The 18,329-nt window shown below is 41.9% G+C and overlaps 1 protein-coding gene across 4 annotated transcripts; it reads right to left on the bottom strand.

Moving 5' to 3' along the window:
- Window positions 1-488: 488 nt before the first annotated feature.
- LOC110150625 (transmembrane and coiled-coil domain-containing protein 5B-like) lies at window positions 489-17,430 on the bottom strand. Of its 4 annotated transcripts, XM_070468946.1 has the most exons (12): window positions 16,676-16,958; window positions 15,782-15,826; window positions 14,958-15,107; window positions 14,526-14,643; window positions 14,189-14,239; window positions 13,541-13,609; window positions 12,213-12,269; window positions 11,664-11,723; window positions 11,031-11,095; window positions 2,450-2,525; window positions 2,141-2,184; window positions 607-891 (listed from the first exon to the last, which is right to left on the bottom strand). In XM_070468946.1, exons 1-12 carry the CDS (start codon window positions 16,750-16,752, stop codon window positions 693-695), a joined length of 1,011 nt encoding a protein of 336 aa, XP_070325047.1. In that variant the 5' UTR covers window positions 16,753-16,958; the 3' UTR covers window positions 607-692. The 4 variants fall into 4 exon arrangements, with proteins under 4 accessions (XP_070325046.1, XP_070325048.1, XP_070325049.1 ...); XM_070468945.1 differs by lacking the exon at window positions 2,141-2,184 and having other exon boundaries at window positions 489-849; window positions 16,676-17,430; XM_070468947.1 differs by lacking the exon at window positions 2,141-2,184 and having other exon boundaries at window positions 489-849; window positions 15,782-15,867; window positions 16,676-16,765.
- Window positions 17,431-18,329: the final 899 nt, after the last annotated feature.

The raw sequence follows: 18,329 nt of genomic DNA, 5'->3' as shown, positions 1-18,329 counted from the left end.
CATAGGAGGAAGCAGCTGCCAAAGGAAGATGCCTCCACTACTCAGCTTCAGTATCCAGTAGACACCGCTCTCCAAGCAGTCTTTGTAAAGACACTATGCTTGGGGCCATGTGTACTGACACCAAATCCAGGTATCAGAAGCCCCACCCTCAAGACAGTAAGGATACTGCAAGGCAGAAGTGGGCAGGCCAGTAAGGGAAGCCCGGAGAAGGTGGCAGCAGCATTTGGAAGGATCAGAGGAGGCATTGTGGGAGGGAAGGCATTTGAATTACGATTTGATTTTATTATAGCACTTGAATTTTAGGGTAATTTTTTTTCTCAACTGAGAATGAGAAACCATTTGTGTACATGTAAAAGGTCAGCTTTTCAGGCTATCCTACTCCTATAAGACATAGAATAATATAAAATAAGCGAACTTTAGGGAAGATAATGTATGGTTATCTTCCCTAAAGGACCCATGGACCAAATTCTCAGACCCACACGGTGAACTCTGATCAAACATATGTTTTATTTGAAAGAGAGACACTCTGGAGAAAAAGCATGGGAAGAAAATGAAATGAAGAGGTCAGATGTCAAAGCAGAAGCTCTGAGTCAGAGCTCCTACTTCTTTCCTGGCCCATTCCCCACTTGGGGTCCACAGCCATGCCCTCCTCTCCACTTGGGTGCAGTGTGAAGCCCCCAGGTCAGTCCAGACTAATGTGGTAGAACTTCTTCCACCTCTAGAGTGAGGAAGGGAAGTAAGACATCCCTCAGCCTCTTCAAGGTGTCTCTGCTCATGACCACGGGCAGGGCATCCACAAGGAGGTCTGGGTTTATGTACTGCAGGTAGAAAAGCACGTAACCCAGCAGCCTAAAGAAGATGACGACCATGAAGATAAAATACCTGAAATGCCTGCAGAGAGACATTCATCGTTAGCACGGGGGAAGACAGCCCAGGAAGCAGCAGCAGGAGGTGAACCTCACCTTCATAAATAACTGTAAATCACTTTCTTCGGGCCAGCCTGACGGGGAAGTGGGGCATGCAGACATAAAGGGTGAGGGCAGGGAGTAGGGGATAATAGAAAAAGACTGATGTGGTGGTAAGGACTGGAATACAGCCCGCCTGACTTTTAAGCCCTCCAACAGAATGGATGTCCACACAGAAGAGCTGGAGATGCAGAAGAATAAGACCTTCCAGGTACTATATATGCAGGCCTTTGTGCGGGTTGTCAGAAGAGATTCAGAACTGCACTCCTGAGAGTCTCATCGTCAGTGGTCCTACTCACTCTACTATAGTAAGAACTTTTAGAATGTGAAATGTGTCTGGGCCATCTCTGACATTAACATTCACAGAAAATGATTGGGTTGTGTGGTTTTTTTTGTTTTTTTTTTTTGCTAAACACCAAGTGCCAAAGGAAACCAACTCGGGAATTCCCTGGTATTCCAGTGGTTAGAGCTCCATGTGGGCTTTCACTGCTGAGTGTGCCGTTTCAATCCTGGGTCAGGGAATTAAGATCCTACAGGTCACATGGTGTGGCCAAAAAAGAAAGGAAGGAAGAAAAAGAAAGTGAAACAATAGTAGGTTGTGTGCATGTATTTTCTTATGTGCACCCAAGAAAATTCCACCCTGAAAACTGGCCCAAGTCTTTCCATCTTTAACTACACTAAAATGTCACAAATTGAAGCTTTTCATTAAAGTGCCACATGGAGCATCTTTGTCTCCTTGTTTCAAAAATTTTAAAACAAAAGGCACAGAGTTCAAGTGATTTTTTTCTCTAAAATTTTATAGCCTGCAGTAAAAGAACTAAGAAAATTAATACACCTTGAACTCTCTTTCCAGTAAAGAGGAGAGCAGATTACCAGGTTCAGGATCTGAAAAATAGAAAGGAGCCCTACTATGAGTCTTAAGAGTGGAAATTGAAATTAAAATGCAAGCTTCACCTTAAACGTCTCCAAAACAGCCATTTTCTCCAGCCACCAAGTCCTACATAACTCTGATTTTCAGAAAAGAAGGAAGGGAGAGATGGCAGAAATCTGGGGCGGCCTGATATGTTCTGGTTGGTGAATGTGTTTATCCTTATTCTACACGCTCTTATCAAGTCACTTACTGCTACAGAGTGAACATGACCTAGACTAGGAAAACAGAAGATTCTACCACTTACCGGTACCAAAAGATTCTCTTCTGTTTCTTAATGATGGTCTTCTCCTGTGGGAAGCAAATAAAAGCCACAGGTGTGCCTATCCATGTGCTCATAGAGAGGCAGTGTAGTAGGGTGGCTAAGAGCTTGACCCAGGAGTCACTGGCTCTGCCACTTCCTAGCTGCTGTGGTGTGAAGCAAGGTACTGAGCCTTGTTAATTTCCTACCTCTAAGGTTATTGCAAAGAAGGGAAGGGGGCCAGGGGGCAGGAAGAGGGAAGCCAGGGTAGGAAACAACAGAAGAAAACTCCAATTTGGGACAAGGAAAACTTACCATATTGCTTTGGATGGTCTCCACCAGAGTTGACCCCCGTTTCACTACCTGGGCGGAGTTGTTCTGGGCTTTGCATCTGGGTAACAAAGAGCAGATCCAAGAATTAAGTAACATAATCTGTGAGACCGATGAAAGATGCCTTTCTAAGTCATGCAACATATGTGATTTATTTCCTAGATTCTTGATAACATTCACAACGCTCAATATTCAAAATGCGTAATTAGTCAATATGCAAAGAAACAGGAAAAAATCAAGAGAAAAGACAGCCAATGAAGAGTAACCATGACACAACCCTGATACTGGATTCACACTGCAAAAAGTCTGTCTCCTGCTGGCAGTTCAAACTTCAGTTCTAGACTGATAGCCTCAGCTGGCCACAGAATGCCTTGGGAGTACATGGTTTTGGAGGTCAGCTTGTGATTTGGTCAGAGTTTAGGTAAAACTTGAGACTCTCCATTTCTAGCTCTCTGTTTTTTAATCCAGCAGTTTGACTGCGCTGGGCTCTGTCCTCTATTTTCTATCCCAGAAAGACTGTATGGTTCCCTCAAGACTTTTAAACTGACCTTCACATCAAGTTTAGCTTGCCCTCAGACAGTTCAGTTCAGTTCAGCCTCTCAGTCGTGTCCGACTCTTGGTGACCCCATGGACGGCAGCACACCAGGCTTCCCGCTCCATCACCAACTCCTGGAGCCTACTCAAATTCATGTCTATCACGTTGGTGATGCCATCCAGTCATCTCATCCTCTGTCATCCCCTTCTCCTCCTGCCTTCAATCTTTCCGAGCATCAGGGTCTTTTCTAATGAGTCAGTTCTTCGCATCAGGTGGCCAAAGTATTGGAGTCTCAGTTTCAGCATCAGTCCTTCCAATGAACACCCAGGACTGATTTCCTTTAGGATTGACTGATTGGATCTCCTGTAGTCCAAGGGACTCTCAAGAGTCTTCTCCAACACCACAGTTCCAAAGCATCAATTCTTTGGCACTCAGTTTTCTTTATAGTCCAACTCTCACATCCATACATGACTATTGGAAAAACCATAGCTTTGACTAGATGGACCTTTGTTGGTAAAGTAATGTCTCTGTTTTTTAATATGTTGTCTAGGTTGGTCATAACTTTTCTTCCAAGGAGCAAGTGTCTTTTAATTTCATGGCTGCAGTCACCATCTGCAGTGATTTTGGAGCCCCCCCCCCCCCTCAAAATAGTCTGTCACTGTTTCCATTGTTTCCCCATCTATTTGCCATGAAGTGATGGGACAAGATGCCATGATCTTAGTTTTCTGAATGTTGTTTTAAGTCAACTTTTTCGCTCTTTTCTTTCACTTTCATCAGGAGGCTCTTTAATTTCTTCTTTGCTCTCTACCATAAGGGTAGTGTCATCTGCATATCTGAGGTTAATTACTGATATTTCTCCCAGCAATCTTGATTCCAGCTTGTGCTTCATCCAGCCCGGCATTTGTACTCTGCATATAAGTTAAGTAAGTAGGGTGACAGTATACAGCCTTGATGTACTCCTTTCCTGATTTGGAACCAGTCTGTTGTTCTAACTATTACTTCTCTATGTCCAGTTCTAACTATTGCTTCTTGACCTGTATACAGATTTCTCAGAAGGCAGGTCAGGTGGTCTGGTTTTCCCATCTCTTTAAGAATTTTCCACAGTTTGATGTGATCCACACAGTCAAAGGCTTTGGCATAGTCAATAAAGCAAAAGTAGATGTTTTTCTGGAACTCTCTTGCTTTTTTGATGATCCAATGGATGTTGGCAACATTATCTCTGGTTCCTCTGCCTTTTCTAAATCCAGTTTGAACATCTGAAAGTTCATGGTTCACATACTGTTGAAGCCTGACTTGGGGAATTTTGAGCATTACTTTACTAGCCTGTGAGATGAATGCAGTTGTGCTGTAGTTTGAGCATTCTTTGGCATTGCCTTTCTTGGAGATTGGAATGAAAACTGACCTTCTAGTCCTGTGGCCACTGCTGAGTTTTCCAAATTTGCTGACATATTGAGTGCAACACTTTCACAGCGTCATCTTTTAAGATTTGAAATAGCCCAACTGGAATTCCATCACCTCCACTAGCTTTGTTCATAGTGATGCTTCCTAAGGCCCATGACTTTGCATTCCAGGATGTCTGACTCTAGGTGAGTGATCACACCATCGTGATTATCTGGATAATGAAGATCTTTTTTGTATGGTTTCTGTGTATTCTTTCCACCTCTTAATATCTTCTGCTTCTGTTAGGTCCATACCATTTCTGTCCTTTATTGTGCCCATCTTTGCATGAAATGTTCCCTTGGTATCGCTAATTTTCTTGAAGAGATCTCTAGTCATTCCCATTCTATTGTTTTCCTGTTTCTTTGCACTGATCACTGAGGAAGACTTACTTATCTCTCCTTGCTATTCTTTGGAACTCTGCATTCAAATGGTTATATCTTTCCTTTTCTCCTTCGCCTTTAGCTTCTTTTCTTTTCTCAGCTAATTGTAAGGCCTCCTCAGACAACCATTTTGCCTTTTTGCATTTCTTTTTCTTGGGGATGGTCTTGATCCCTGCCTCCTGTACAATATCACGAACCTCCATCCATAGTTCTTCAGGCACTCTGTCTATCCCTTGAATCTACTTGTCACTTCCACTGTATAATCGTAAGGAATTTGATTTAGGTCATACCTGAATGGTCTAGTGGTTTTCTCTGCTGCTGCTGCTGCTAAGTCACGTCAGTCGTGTCTGACTCTGTGCGATCCCATAGACGGCAGCCCACCAGGCTCCCCCGTCCCTGGGATTCTCCAGGCAAGAACACTGGAGTGGGTTGCCATTTGTGGTTTTCTCTACTTTCTTCAATTTAAGTCTGAATTTGGCAATAAGGAGTTAATGATCTGAGCCACAGTCAGCTCCCAGTCTTGTTTTTGCTGACTGTATAGAGCTTCTCCATCTTCAGCTGTAAAGAATATAATCAGTCTGGTTTCAGTATTGACCATCTGGTGATGGCCCTCAGACCAAAAATGATCGAATGAGAAAATTGCCTCTTGTCTTTCCCTTCTTCCAAATGTCAACACCCCCTCCAGAATTTGCTTGGTGTTATTCACTCTCCAGGGCCGTCTGATTGTTCATTCATTTGTTTTATTTTGTTGCTCAGAGTTTAGAACTGTTTCCTGCCAGAGGGTCAGTTCCAGTAAAAACTTTTAGGCTTTTCATGGGAATCTTTTTGTAATCATAAAATATAGAAGAAAGGGGAAAAGCTGCCCAGATTTCAGGATCTGGCCTTGATGGAATCGTTTGTATCAGGCTAGGCCATCTCTACAATCAACTATAAAAACTGGACAAAGTACATAAAACAGCCATTTGAATGAATTAAAGAATGCAGTCAGAAGGTGAGGGGATACATATCCTGAGCAATGTAAAGCATACTCCAATAACCTCCTCATTCATCCAAGGCCTTCCGCCAAGGGCACTTGTCAATTCGTGGTACAGTGAATAGAGTCCAAGCAGCAAGTGGCAGCATCAATTGGCTGAGGAGACAGAGATTGGAGCTTAATTCCTTAAGGGGGAAAATCCAAGGAAAGAAGGAACCATAGAGAAATGAGTTCAAATATCTGCATGAACTTCCCTTAAGGTGGTAGCTGGCTCTTAAACTCTATATGAGTAGCTCAAGATTCCAAGAAAGCCCAGAAAGCAGAAGAAGCCTCAAGAGCTGAGCAAAGATTGGAGTAGTCATGCTGTTCTGGGAAGTAGAATTTGGAATTTGAGACTTGTTACACTCAGACCCTGATGCTGGGAAAGATTAAAGGCAAACGGAGAAGGGGTGATAGAGGATGAGATGATAAGAGAGCATCACTGACTCAGTGGACATGAATTTGAGCAAACTCTGGGATTTAGTGGATGACAGAGGAGCCTGGCATGCTATAGTCCATGGGGTCGCAAAGAGTCGGGCATGACTTAACAACTAAACAACAACATGCATGGAGACAGAGACTGGAGTTTAAGACTATGAGAGGGAAAATCCAAGGAAGGGTTTCAGTCCTGAATCTATCTGAACTGTTGCAGCTTCCTGCCCTTCATGGATGCTGTTCCGTCTCTCAGTTGTGTCCGACTCTTTGCAGCCCCATGAACTGCTGTGTGCCAGTCTTCCCTCTCCTTCAGTATCTCCTGAAGTTTGCTCAAATTCATGTCCACTGAATTGATGATGCCATCCAACCAGCTCACCCTCTGCCACCTTCTTCTCGTCCTGCCCACGAGCTTTCCCGGCATAAGGGGGTCTCTTCCAACGAGCTGGCTCTTCACAACAGGCGGCTGTTGTGAAGTAATAGAGCTTCAGCTTCAGCATCAGTTCTTTCAGTGAATATTAAGGATTGGTTTTCTCTAGGATTGTCTGGTTTGATCTTCTTGCAGTCCAATGAACTCTCAAGTGTCCTCTCCAGCACCATACAGATTGAAAGCATCAATTCTTTGGTGATCAGACTTCTTTATGGTCCAACTCTCACATACATACATGACTACTGGAAAAACCATAGCTTTGACTACACAAACTTGTGTTGGCAAAGTGACGTCTCTGCTTTTTAATTTGCTATCTAGGTTTGTCATAGCTTTTCTCCTCAGGAACAAGTATCTCTTAATTTCATGGCCGAAGTCACCATCTGCCATGATTTGGGAGCCCAAGAAAACAGAATCTGTTTATACTTTTCTTCCATCTATTTGCCCGCCACTGTGAGGTGATGGGACTGGATGCCATGATCTTCGTTTTTTGAATGTTGAGTTTTAAGCCAGCTTTTTCACTCTCTTCTTTCACCCTCGTCAAGGAGGCTCTTTAGTTCCTCTTCACTTTCTGCCATTAGACTGGTATCATCTGCATATCTAAGGTTGTTGATACTTCTCCCAGCAATCTGTCCTTGGGTGAGTCATTTATCAATTCCTTTGCTTTTGAGGGATAGCGGTACATGAATTTTTTTTCCATTTATTTTTTATTAGTTGGAGGCTAATTACTTTACAACATTGCAGTGGTTTTTGTCATACATTGAAATGAATTAGCCATGGATTTACATGTATTCCCCATCCCGGTCCCCCCTCCCTCGGTACCTGAATTTTCAACTGTGCAGGGGACTTGTGCCCCTAACCCGCACATTGTTCAATCTATAAATGAATTGTATTTCTATATACTGTTAGTAATGAATTAGAAAATCAAATTAACAATTATCTTATTTACAATAGCATCAAAAATATCAAATATCAAACCTAGGAATAAATTTGATGAAAGATGCACAAAACTACAGAAAACTACAAAACATGTTTATGAAAAATTAAATAAGATCTAAATACAAATAGGGATAAAAATGTTCATGACTTGGAAAACTCAATGTTGTTTAGATATTGTTAATCTCCAAATTTATCTATGGGGCTTCCCTGGTAGCTCAGATGGTAAAGTGTCTGCCTACAATGCGGGAGACCCAGGTTCAGTCCCTGGATTGGGAAGATCCCCTGGAGAAGGAAATGGCAACCCACTCCAGTATTCTTGCCTGGAAAATCCCATGGACTGAGGATCCTGGTAGGCTACAGTCCATGGAGTCGCAAAGAGTCGGACACAACAGAGCGACTTCACTTTCACTTTCAATTTATCTATAGATTCTATATAATTACAATCAAAATTTCAGCAATATTTTTTTTGGTAGAAATTTAGAAACCAATTTTAAAATTTATATGGAAATTTGAAGAGCCAAGAATAGCTAAGATAGTCTTGAATAGTCTTGAAGAACAGCAAAAAATTGCAGAACTTAAGATATGCTAAATCAAATTAATTATAAAACTAAATTGTAATTGTAATCCCTGTCAGTCAGTCAGTTCAGTTGCTCAGTCATATCCGATTCTTTGTGATCCCATGGACTGCAACACACTAGGCTTCCCTGTCCATCACCAACTCCTGGAGTTTGCTCAAACTCTCATCCATCGAGTCAGTGATGCTATCCAACCATCTCATCCTCTGTCGAACCCTTCTCCTCCTGCTTTCAATCTTTCCCAGCATCAGGTCTTTTCAAATGAGTTAGTTCTTCACATCAGGTGGCCAGAGTATTGGAGTCTCAGCTTCAATATCAGTCCTTCCAATGAATATTCAGGACTGATCTCCTTTAGGACTGACTGATTGGATCTCCTTGCAGTCCAAGGGTCTTCTCCAACACCACAGTTCAAAAGCATCAATTTTTGGTCCAATTTTTATGATCCAACTCTCACATCCGTACATGACTACTGAAAAACCATAGCTCTTATTATACGGACCTTTGTCGGCAAAGTAAAGTTTCTGCTTTATAATATGCTGTCTAGGTTGGTCATAACTTTTCTTCCAAGGAGCAAGCATCTTTGAATTTCATGGCTGTAGTCACCATCTGCAGTGATTTTAGAGCCCAAGAAAATAAAGTCTGTCACTGTTTCCATTGTTTCCCCATCCATTTGCCATGAAGTGATGAAACTGTATGCCATGATCTTTGTTTTCCGACTGTGGAGTTTTAAACCAGATTTTTCACTCTCCTCTTTCATTTTCATCAATAGGCTTTTTAGTTATTCTTTGCTTTCTACCATAAGGGTGGTGTCATCTGCATATCTGAGGTTATTGATACTTCTCCTGGCAATCTTGATTCCAACTTGTGCTTCATCCAGCCTGGCATTTCACATGATGTACTCTGCATACAAGTTAAATAAGCAGGGTAACAATATACAATTTTGAAGTACTCCTTTTCCTATTTGGAACCAGTATATCGTTCCATGTCCACTTCTAATTGTTGCTTCTTGACCTGCACACAGATTTTTCAGGAGGCAGGTAAGGTGGTCTGGTATCCCCATCTCTTTAAGAATTCCAGTAGTCTATGCTTGTAGTCTATGCCTCTATCCTTGTGTAGTATTGGCACAGGATAGAGGCACAAACTAATGGTACAGAATAAAATATCCAGAAACAGACTCACACATATATTAATATGTCACCTTACTTATAAAACAAGACACTACTGAAAATGTATGCTCTTTTAAATAAATGATGCTGGGCCAACTGGCTATCCACACATGGAAAAAAATGTATCTTGATCTCTACCTCACACCACAAAAAAAAAACAAAAACAAAAAACAAATTTCATATGAATGTTTACATTCATTTGAATGTGAAAGGACAAACAAACAGAAAATTCTTTGGGAAGGCATCAAGGAATAGTTTTATTACTGAGAAAAAGCACTGAGCAAAAAAAGAAAAGAAAAAACTTTCATGGATTGGATTTCCTTAAAATTAAGAAATTGTTTATCAAAAGATTCCATTAAGAGAGTAAAACAGAAAAGCCATAGAAATGACTGTAACATATATGTGTGTGTGTGTGAGTGTGTGTGTCCGTGCATATCTGACAATGGACCGCATGAAAAAAATATAAGGAAATCCTATAAACCAATAAGAAAAAGATGGATAATCTCCCAAATAAAGGTAAAAGACTTATTATAAAAGCAGATAACCAAATTTCAAGTAAGCATTTTAAGGTATATATATTAATAATCAATAGTGAAATGCATTATTAAAATAAAAATTAGATATCACTATACTCTTGCCAGAGTGGTTAAAATTAAAAAGACTGTAAATATGAAGTGAAAATGAGGAACAGAAATAACTGGAACTAGTATAGATTCTCATCGGAGAAGATTCTGGTAATCCACTTTGGAAAATCATTTGACTTTGTCTGGTAAAGCCACAGATATGTATACTCTATGACTTAGGACTTCTACTCCTTGGTATATAACTGACAGAAATGAGTATATATGTTAACCAAAATACATGCACAAAAATGTTTATAACAACTTTAATTGAATAACCCCGTTCATCAATGGTAAAATAGATAAATTGTGCCACATTCCTACAATAGAATATTATATCCAGCTAGGAAAAGGATGAGCCACAGGGCCATGCAGCAATGTGGATAAATGTCAGTGAAAGCCAGAGACAAGTGAAACATCCTGAGTTCACATGAGGTTCAAGATCAGACAAAACCAAGAAGAAATGATAGAATCACGGTTACCTTTGCAAGAAACGATGACTGAGAAGAGAGCACAGGGAGCCTTTTGGTGTACTCAGAATGTTCTATGTCTTGATCTGAGTCGTGTTAACACACCACTTGAGATTTGTGCACTCTCTGTATATTGCATAATACAATATAATACATAACAAGGTTGAAGAGTATAAGCAAACAAGGGAAAGTGTGTCAAGTCCTCAACCATGCAAGTCTCCAAATACAGAACGTATGTAAATGGCTATCACTGGGGCCCCCAGTGGGGGTTCACCATGTCCTGGGAAAGGGGTCAGCACAATCAGTTTTTTCAAGAACAATACTCAACTGAAGATGCATGAAAAAAGAACATAAAAAAGAGACCCTTTAAACACCAACTGCTGAGAAGGCAAGAGAGAAGCCTGAATGCTGATGATTTTTCAGCACAGAACATGGAGCAGAAGTTGACAGGGATGACTTGATAGGGGCTATTTATAGTGATACAAACTGGTCTGAGAAGTACTCTGCCCTTCAAGGACCACTGGGGATTATAGCTTCATCCCACCAATGAGGTCATTTTCCCAAACTTACACCTCTTTTTCGAGAAGCAGCATCTCCTTTTCCTTTTCCATCTGTCTCAGAATTTGTTGGTATTTCTTCCCATTGAAATAAAAAAAAAAATATTGATCATAATCAAGAATTTCTGTATATATCATTTCAATGTCATTGATAAAAGATTCTCTTAAGACTAACTCTTAATTTTCCAAATGGTGCATGCAAGAATGTACACACACAAGTATGAAGACGTTCTAATAAAAATTAGGATATTAGTGACTGGATGGATGCATATGGATAAAAAGGGAAAAGAATTCTCTTTGGATCCTGCTTGTAGGAAAATCCCAGCTCTCACACTTACTATCTATGTTTTTAGAGCACATTACCAGACTTCTTTGAACCTGTGTCCTCTTGATCATAACAACGTGATCCTCAAAGTGTTACTGGACAAACTAATTGAGAAAAATACTGTATGTTGATTGCTTAAAAATGCTATATGTGCCAGTATGAATAAATCCTTAACATACATCTGGTTCTTGTTGTTCTTGCTGCTGTTGTATAAAGGATATTTCCCCCAGTGGCAGATTTTAGCCTAAATGAGGAACCAAAGGATCCACGGCACTGGAACAATTCTGCCTCTACTATGACTTGTCCCCAGAGGCCGTGTACCTTTATGTAGTGGGCCTGATCCTCACAGAGCTGATACACAGATTGGTAGTCACTCTCTATCTAGAAAGAAAAGAGAATTAACAAATTTCATGGATCAAGTCACAATGAAGCCTGGGCTGCTCCCAACTGGTGCTTTGGCTATTTGGCTGGTTACCTAGCAACTTCTTACCAGGGAAAGCAACTACATCATAAAGCCGGTGATCTCATCATTCATGGGCAGGGTCTAATTTTGAGCAAAGAGAGTCGTTTTCCCAGGTTCTCACATGCCTTTTACATGAGACATCAGGAGATGCTTCAGGGCACTTAGATATGGGCTTCAACAACAGTGTTTGAGTATTTGAGGTAGACGGGTATTTAAGGAATGACAAGACCAGTACTTTTAACATAAGCTTTGTTTTCCTTTACCTGCAGGTGAGTCAGAAATTCACTTGCCAGGTATTCTTGCTCCTCCCCCTCCCGTGTCTCCAACTGTTCTGTTTCTAAAACCTCTGGGGTTCTGTCTCATTTGTATCCTGAACAGACCCGCAGGGGAGGAGACTCCACCTCTACCTTGACCAACTCCTCCTCTTGACTGGCGCAGGATTCTGTTGACTCCTGTAGTTTCACCTGTTAAAGACAGCAGACGGTTGAGAGCGTTCTTTTGTGAAAGCAAATGGGTAATATTCCTCTTCCCCCAGACAGGCAATGAGCATGACAATGGTGGTGGTGGTTTAGTCTCTTAAGTTGTGTCCTTCTCCGGGGGATCTTCCTGATCGAGGGATCGAACCCACGTCTCCTGCATTGCAAGCTGTATCCTGCACTGCCAGCGGACTCTTTACCGCTGAACCACCAGAGAAGCCCAGGGCATGATAATAATGCCTATCATATAGTGAGGACAGACCATGACGCTCTGGAGTGGGCAACATTATTGGCCCATTTACAGGTGAGGAGGAGACAAAAGCAAGGAGTGGTTAAGTGCATGACTTATTTAAAATCACACAGTGGCAGAGTCAGCGTTTAAGCCTTGGTTTTCTTATTGCCCAGTCTTTGGACCTAATCACCCTTCTTCCTCCAGTCCTACCGCCCAAAGTGCTAACTTGTTCCTCCATCTTATACTCCACTGGGTGCACTCATGCAGCCTGAATCACGGAGCAAAAGAGAAACCTTCTGCCTCTTTTTCAGAGAAAAACAGAACAGGAGTGCTCTGGCATGCTGGGCTCAGCCAAATGGTCATATTTGCCACACATAAAGCTGCAGAGAGCATCTTAATAAGATTTCTGCCCTCTATACTGGGCATCCAAGTCATCTTTTCATTCAACAAATATTTACCAAACTACTACCATGTGCCAGGCATTATTCTAGGCACTGGGGAAATAGGTGTGAAGCACACAGACAAAAATTCATGCCCTCATTGGGTTTACCACCTAGTAAAACATTCAATTAAATTTAAAAAAAACTCCCTTAAGTTATAAACAATGGGTTAGAAAATCAATTACAATTGATGACCTATCCTTCTGCCATTGTGGAAGTTAGTATTCTCTTCTTCCTTGACTATCTGTATTTGTGTGTCATTTAGGTAATAAATTTTTAGAGGGCATTCAGAATGTATGTTTTATTGGCTGATGAATGAAGAGGTCTCTGGAGCAATTCCCTTCACTTTGGGGCATTGTAGACATCTCTGCCACCAGTGTGACTAAAACTAAAGTTATGAATGCTGCAAAATAATTTATGAGTGCCGCCCAGGTAAGGGGGTAAAGCAGAGGGAATAAAGGACAGTGGCTCACCTCTGTGAGCACACAGACAGACTTAGCCTGGTGGGTTCTTGGAAGCTATTCCTCCCCCAAATTAGAATGACACCACATCTCCCAGAAAATCGGTAGATTTGCTTTTCTACTCACCTTCAGTTCTGCCAGCATCTGCTTTAGGGCTTCTTTATCCAGGCCAACATTCTTAGATTTCTTTGAAATCTGAAATACCACCCCCCAAATTGTAAACTGAGTAAGGCATCCGGACATGGAAACGTGGGATAGAGTCAGACTTGAAGGTCTCAAAGTAGGAGAACAGTGGTTAATTAATTCAGATCCCAGACGGAAGCTTAATAGAAAAGTGTCTCTTCCTTCCTCTGGAATCTGCCTGACTCCACGCCAGCTGAACAGACCTTTTTGTTCCCAGAGCCCATGAAAAGTACGGCACAAAGGAGGCAAGGCAGGTGGGGGGAGAAGGAAGAGAAGCTGGTGCATCGCAGTTGTGGGAGGGAGGGACAATTCTCTCCTCTCACATTCCTTTAAACTTCCCATCCCAGAGCTGTAATTCCCAGAGGACAAAGGATGGTATCAATTAGCCAGTTTGTTCTAAGAGATTTGGAAGGAGGATTGGGAGGGAGCACACACATTTTGCCAGTCCCTCTTCCTCCTGTCTTTGATTGGGGAGTTCAGGAAGATGATGGACCCTATTGGGGCTATTAAGAAATGAGCCTCCTTTCAAGAGTGGGCTTATTATCCTGGGATCACCACCTCCCCCCCAAAAAAATGCAGGGCCCACCTTACCTCCTTCTGCACCTCCACCACGCTCCTGCTTAGAATTTCCTTATTTTTTTCCTGGGGAAAGAAAAAGGTAAAGGATACAAACCGCACCCTGCTCTCAAACCCTCTTCCTCACTGGGCCACTGAAATCCCATCCAGGGACAAGGGCCCCACACAGAGGATCTGGGAACAGAGCCCAGGTCTCGCCCCCATGCTGAGCACATCATGCCCCAAACTCTGTTAGACAGCTGTGATTTCCACAGACACAGCAGCGACCAGTGATGATGGTCCCCTGGGAAAGAGAGAGTGGTGGACTGCCAGCAAAATGCATCACACTGTCCTTTTCTAGACACCTCCTTACCAGCTTTGCCGTCTCTAATTCCAGGTCCCGTAGGGCTTCCTCCCTCTCAGATATGAGGTGGTTCAGCTCCTCCCTCTCTCTGGCTTGTCTGACCGACAGCATGATATCTCTTTCCAGACTGAAACATAAGTCACCCAGGGGTGGCTCAGTCCAAAGGAAGCTGCCAGGGTCCCAGCTTGAGAAGCTACTGCCAAGGTCTCAGGAAGCCAAAGTGACCACCCAATGCAGTGGCAATAAAATAATGACTTACTGTGGAAATGTAGTGAAAAATCTGTACCTAAAACCTTTTGAGGACACCACTGTTTATGGTTCAGAATTTAAACAACTTGCCTCAATTCATGGACAAAGAAGTAAAGTTTCCTCCCACCCACCTCTTGATCCCAAGGGGCATTCAGATGAGGAGACCTTTCCCATCCAGCTACAAAGCCTGACCTTCGAATGGTTTCTTCTTTCTCTTGAATTTTTTTGAGAAGAACCTGATTTGCCTCATCCCTTCTCTGCAGGTCCTTTTCAAGGTCTGAGTTCAGAGAGTCCAGGTTCTGCTTTGTAACTTCTAGTTTCGGTATTTCCATCACCTCCTGCCTGCAGGAAAATCATCTTCACTACCAAACTCAGGACAGGAAAACATAGCAGCTGTCATCTCATTTATTGCCCTGTCTTTTGTTGTCACTATGCCTCACCAGCCTTACATTATCATTGTCCACAATAAATTGCTTTCTATGATGTTTTGCATAAAGCAAATCCTTGGAGTCAAATCACATCTTAATTTTAAATATTACAAATGGAACCCATTCCAACACAAATCTTTTATGAAACAAAAGAAATATTTTTTTAATTTGAATAATTATATTCTAGCTTACTTGTTTTCAAAAACTTTATACAGAGTATGTGGACTCCACGCCACACCCATAAAGAATTCAAGGAAGAGGCATGTTTGCAGTCTTCCTTTGTTATAGTCTACTAAGGAGTTTATTATATTGAAAACCTTCTGCACTAGTCATGTAGGAACATGGGCTGGGTAAGGGGCAAGGATGAGGGCCTTTTCCCCCAAATAAGACTGATTTGCTTTTGGAGACATTGGCTATCTCTACAAACCCCACTTCTAGTCTCATGAAGTCCAAAGAACTGAAACCAATGCCTTTCCTCCCCAGGAAGGCTTCCAGACTTGAGGATACTGTCCTGCACAGTCACGGTTTTCTTCCTTACTGGGTTGCAGTAGATGCTTCCCATACTAGTTTCTCGTTCATGTTACTTACACATCATCCAATGGGTCCTGTCCAGCTTCTTCCATTGTAGGTCTCCTATGTTGTCAATGTAAACACGTGTTATGAAGACAAAGCTTCTAGTGTTCAACACAATCATTAGCCCAGGAAGGAGCAGAGAAAAGGTTTGACTAGGCACGACAGAACCAAGACTGAACCTATGCCTCCTAGACCCTTTTCATATTTCAGGATCAGTTGCAATATTTTGCTAGATTTCAGTAAGCCAGATCATATCTCTTCAATGAATCTCATAAATGAATCCCACTGGAGTACAGAAATCTTTTTGTTTTCACAAAAGTGTTTTTACACTTTGGCTACCTTGCCCCTTTCTTGCCTGCACATTGGCAGGGAAAGTGCTAGGAGAACTCAAGTTTGTGTCTATTGGCAAACACACCAAGAGTTTATATCTAACCCTGACCTTCAGGGAGACTTAGGAAAAAAGAATAATAAAAAAATTGGAGGATATAAAAGAATTGGTTGGCTGATTTCTGTTGGTCTATAGCCATTCTACTTTTTTACAAACTCTAGATATTATGGCCGGATTGATCCTGAAGGGAACAAATAAACCAGCCTGAGCAACAGGATATAATGACTGAAAGGGGTTATTTTGAAAATGTCATGTTCTCAGGGATGGTATCTGCTCCACTGCATCAAAATTAAAATTCAGGACTGAACCCAATCTAACAAAAGGAGAACACCAAATCTCCTTCACATTCCATCTTCTTTTCCTTTCTCTTTCTTTGAAGCTTTTTTTGTTTTGGTTTTAATTTCCCTTTTAATTCCTTCTTGTACCTTCTTCTCTTTCATAGCCCTCCCTGCATTTCCCTTTTCTTTCTACTCTCTTTACACATTAGGAAGCCCAGCTTGTGATGATGCCCTTGAGCTCACCCTTCTCTTCCCAACAGAGATTCCTTCCGCTCCCACTGAGATTTCCAACTGAATGTCACAAGTTTCAGAAAAGGCATCTCCTTGATGATGGCATTCTCCGCATACAGCTGGACCTGTCATCTCTAGCCGGGTGGGGCAGCATGTCATAGTAGATAGGGGTGGGTGGGGTGAAAGTAACTTCTTGTCATCTCTGTAGGCAGAGTGAAAGCAGAGTTCAGAACTTTAGGACAGTTTCATTTTCTTCCTATGGAACTAATTTCTGGACACAGTTTAAACTGCTCTGAAACAGCACTCATCTCTATGGGACACATTTCTTCATTTCCCCAAATCCATTGACCCAGCAGTAGTTGATATCATGCTCATTTCCTTCACAACCTCTGTGTGGTATGTGAGCAAATTACTGCACCTAAATCCAAACCAAGCCCCTCTAGTCAATGCAGTCAAGAGATGAGAGGTAGGAACATCTGAGAGCAGGGTAGGAAGAATATGAGAGATGTCTTATCTATGAGCCAAGAAAATCCTCATTCTTAACCAAGTTGGATTTTTGGAGCAGCAAAACAAATTTCTTTATTTTTCCCAAGGAGACACTGCCAACTCATTGGGAAGGAAAGCCTGATGTTTCAAAGGTAGTTGAATATGTGGAGGTCGAGCTAGAAGGAGGAAAGAGGAGGCTTAGGTGCAGAGACCCTACTCAACTGCTCACTTATAAAGAATTCTATCCTCATTTTTTTGAGATCTTAAATTACTGGAATAGTAGATGGGATTTTACATTATCAGTGTCACTCTACTAACCAGTTCTAGATTCTTCTCTGTATTGATGGAGGAAATGAGGCGAGATACAGAATTGGCGAGATATCTATAAAGGTGTATGCTTGGACTTCATATCTTTCATTTCTATCCCTCTTACTTATCCATCTTCTCCACGATGTAAATCTAACCTTTTCCAGCTAAATTTTACTAACCTTAAGTCCTTGGAAAGCCCTTACAGAACATACCACTCTCTCTCCAGGAAAATCTCTCTCCCACACAATTATCTGTCATGAGCTTATCCATCCTTCCCAGCTCAGCTCAAATGCCGCTTCTTCTACACTCTCTCAGATACCACACCCTCAAATACTGGCAGAATGAATCCCTCCAACCTCTATCCTCTTTTGTTATTTTATGTTGTTTTTAGGAATGTGCTCACAGGGTCCTCACTCCACAGTTAACCTATAAACTTCCTGAAATAGCTCATTTTAATCAAAGCCGTTTTGATTTCCCTCCTGATTTGTGCCCCAGGGGTACCATTTGCAGAATTCAATAGGAATGGTGCCCCCTGGAGTTGTTTAAGAAGAGGATGACCCTGAAAACAGAGAGTGGGTTAGATACAGAAAGCACGCAAATCAAAACCAAATTTCATTGGCTTTCATTCTATCCTGGCACTGTGAAGCTGTGGTACCCAGGACATTACTTAATCTCTCTGAGGTCAGGTTTCCTGATCCGTGAGATGTGCGTTATTCCTGCTTCACAAAGTTATGTGTGATCAGTTGCTTAGTTCTTTGCAACTCTGTGACCCTATGGACTGTAGCCCACCATGCTCCTCTGTCCATGGAATTTTCCAGGCCAGACTACTGGGGTGGTTGCCACTTTCTACTCCAGAGGATCTTCCCAACCC

The sequence above is a fragment of the Odocoileus virginianus genome, chromosome 6 (genome assembly GCF_023699985.2).
Source record: "Odocoileus virginianus isolate 20LAN1187 ecotype Illinois chromosome 6, Ovbor_1.2, whole genome shotgun sequence".
Lineage (NCBI taxonomy): Eukaryota > Metazoa > Chordata > Mammalia > Artiodactyla > Cervidae > Odocoileus > Odocoileus virginianus.
Note: the sequence above shows the minus strand (reverse complement) of the source record. Positions and strands in the feature narration are given on the sequence as shown.

Bases quoted from the DNA above. Each gene is read 5' to 3' on its own strand.
- LOC110150625 (XM_070468945.1), bottom strand. From the start codon at position 16,752: ATGCCTTTTCTGAAACTTGTGACATTCAGTTGGAAATCTCAGTGGGAG. The intron at 15,108-15,781 runs GTAAGTAACATG...ATTTTCCTGCAG, and splicing joins CAGGACCCATTGGATGATGT to GCAGGAGGTGATGGAAATAC. The intron at 11,724-12,212 runs GTAGAGGTGGAG...TTTTCTTTCTAG, and splicing joins AAGAGGAGGAGTTGGTCAAG to ATAGAGAGTGACTACCAATC.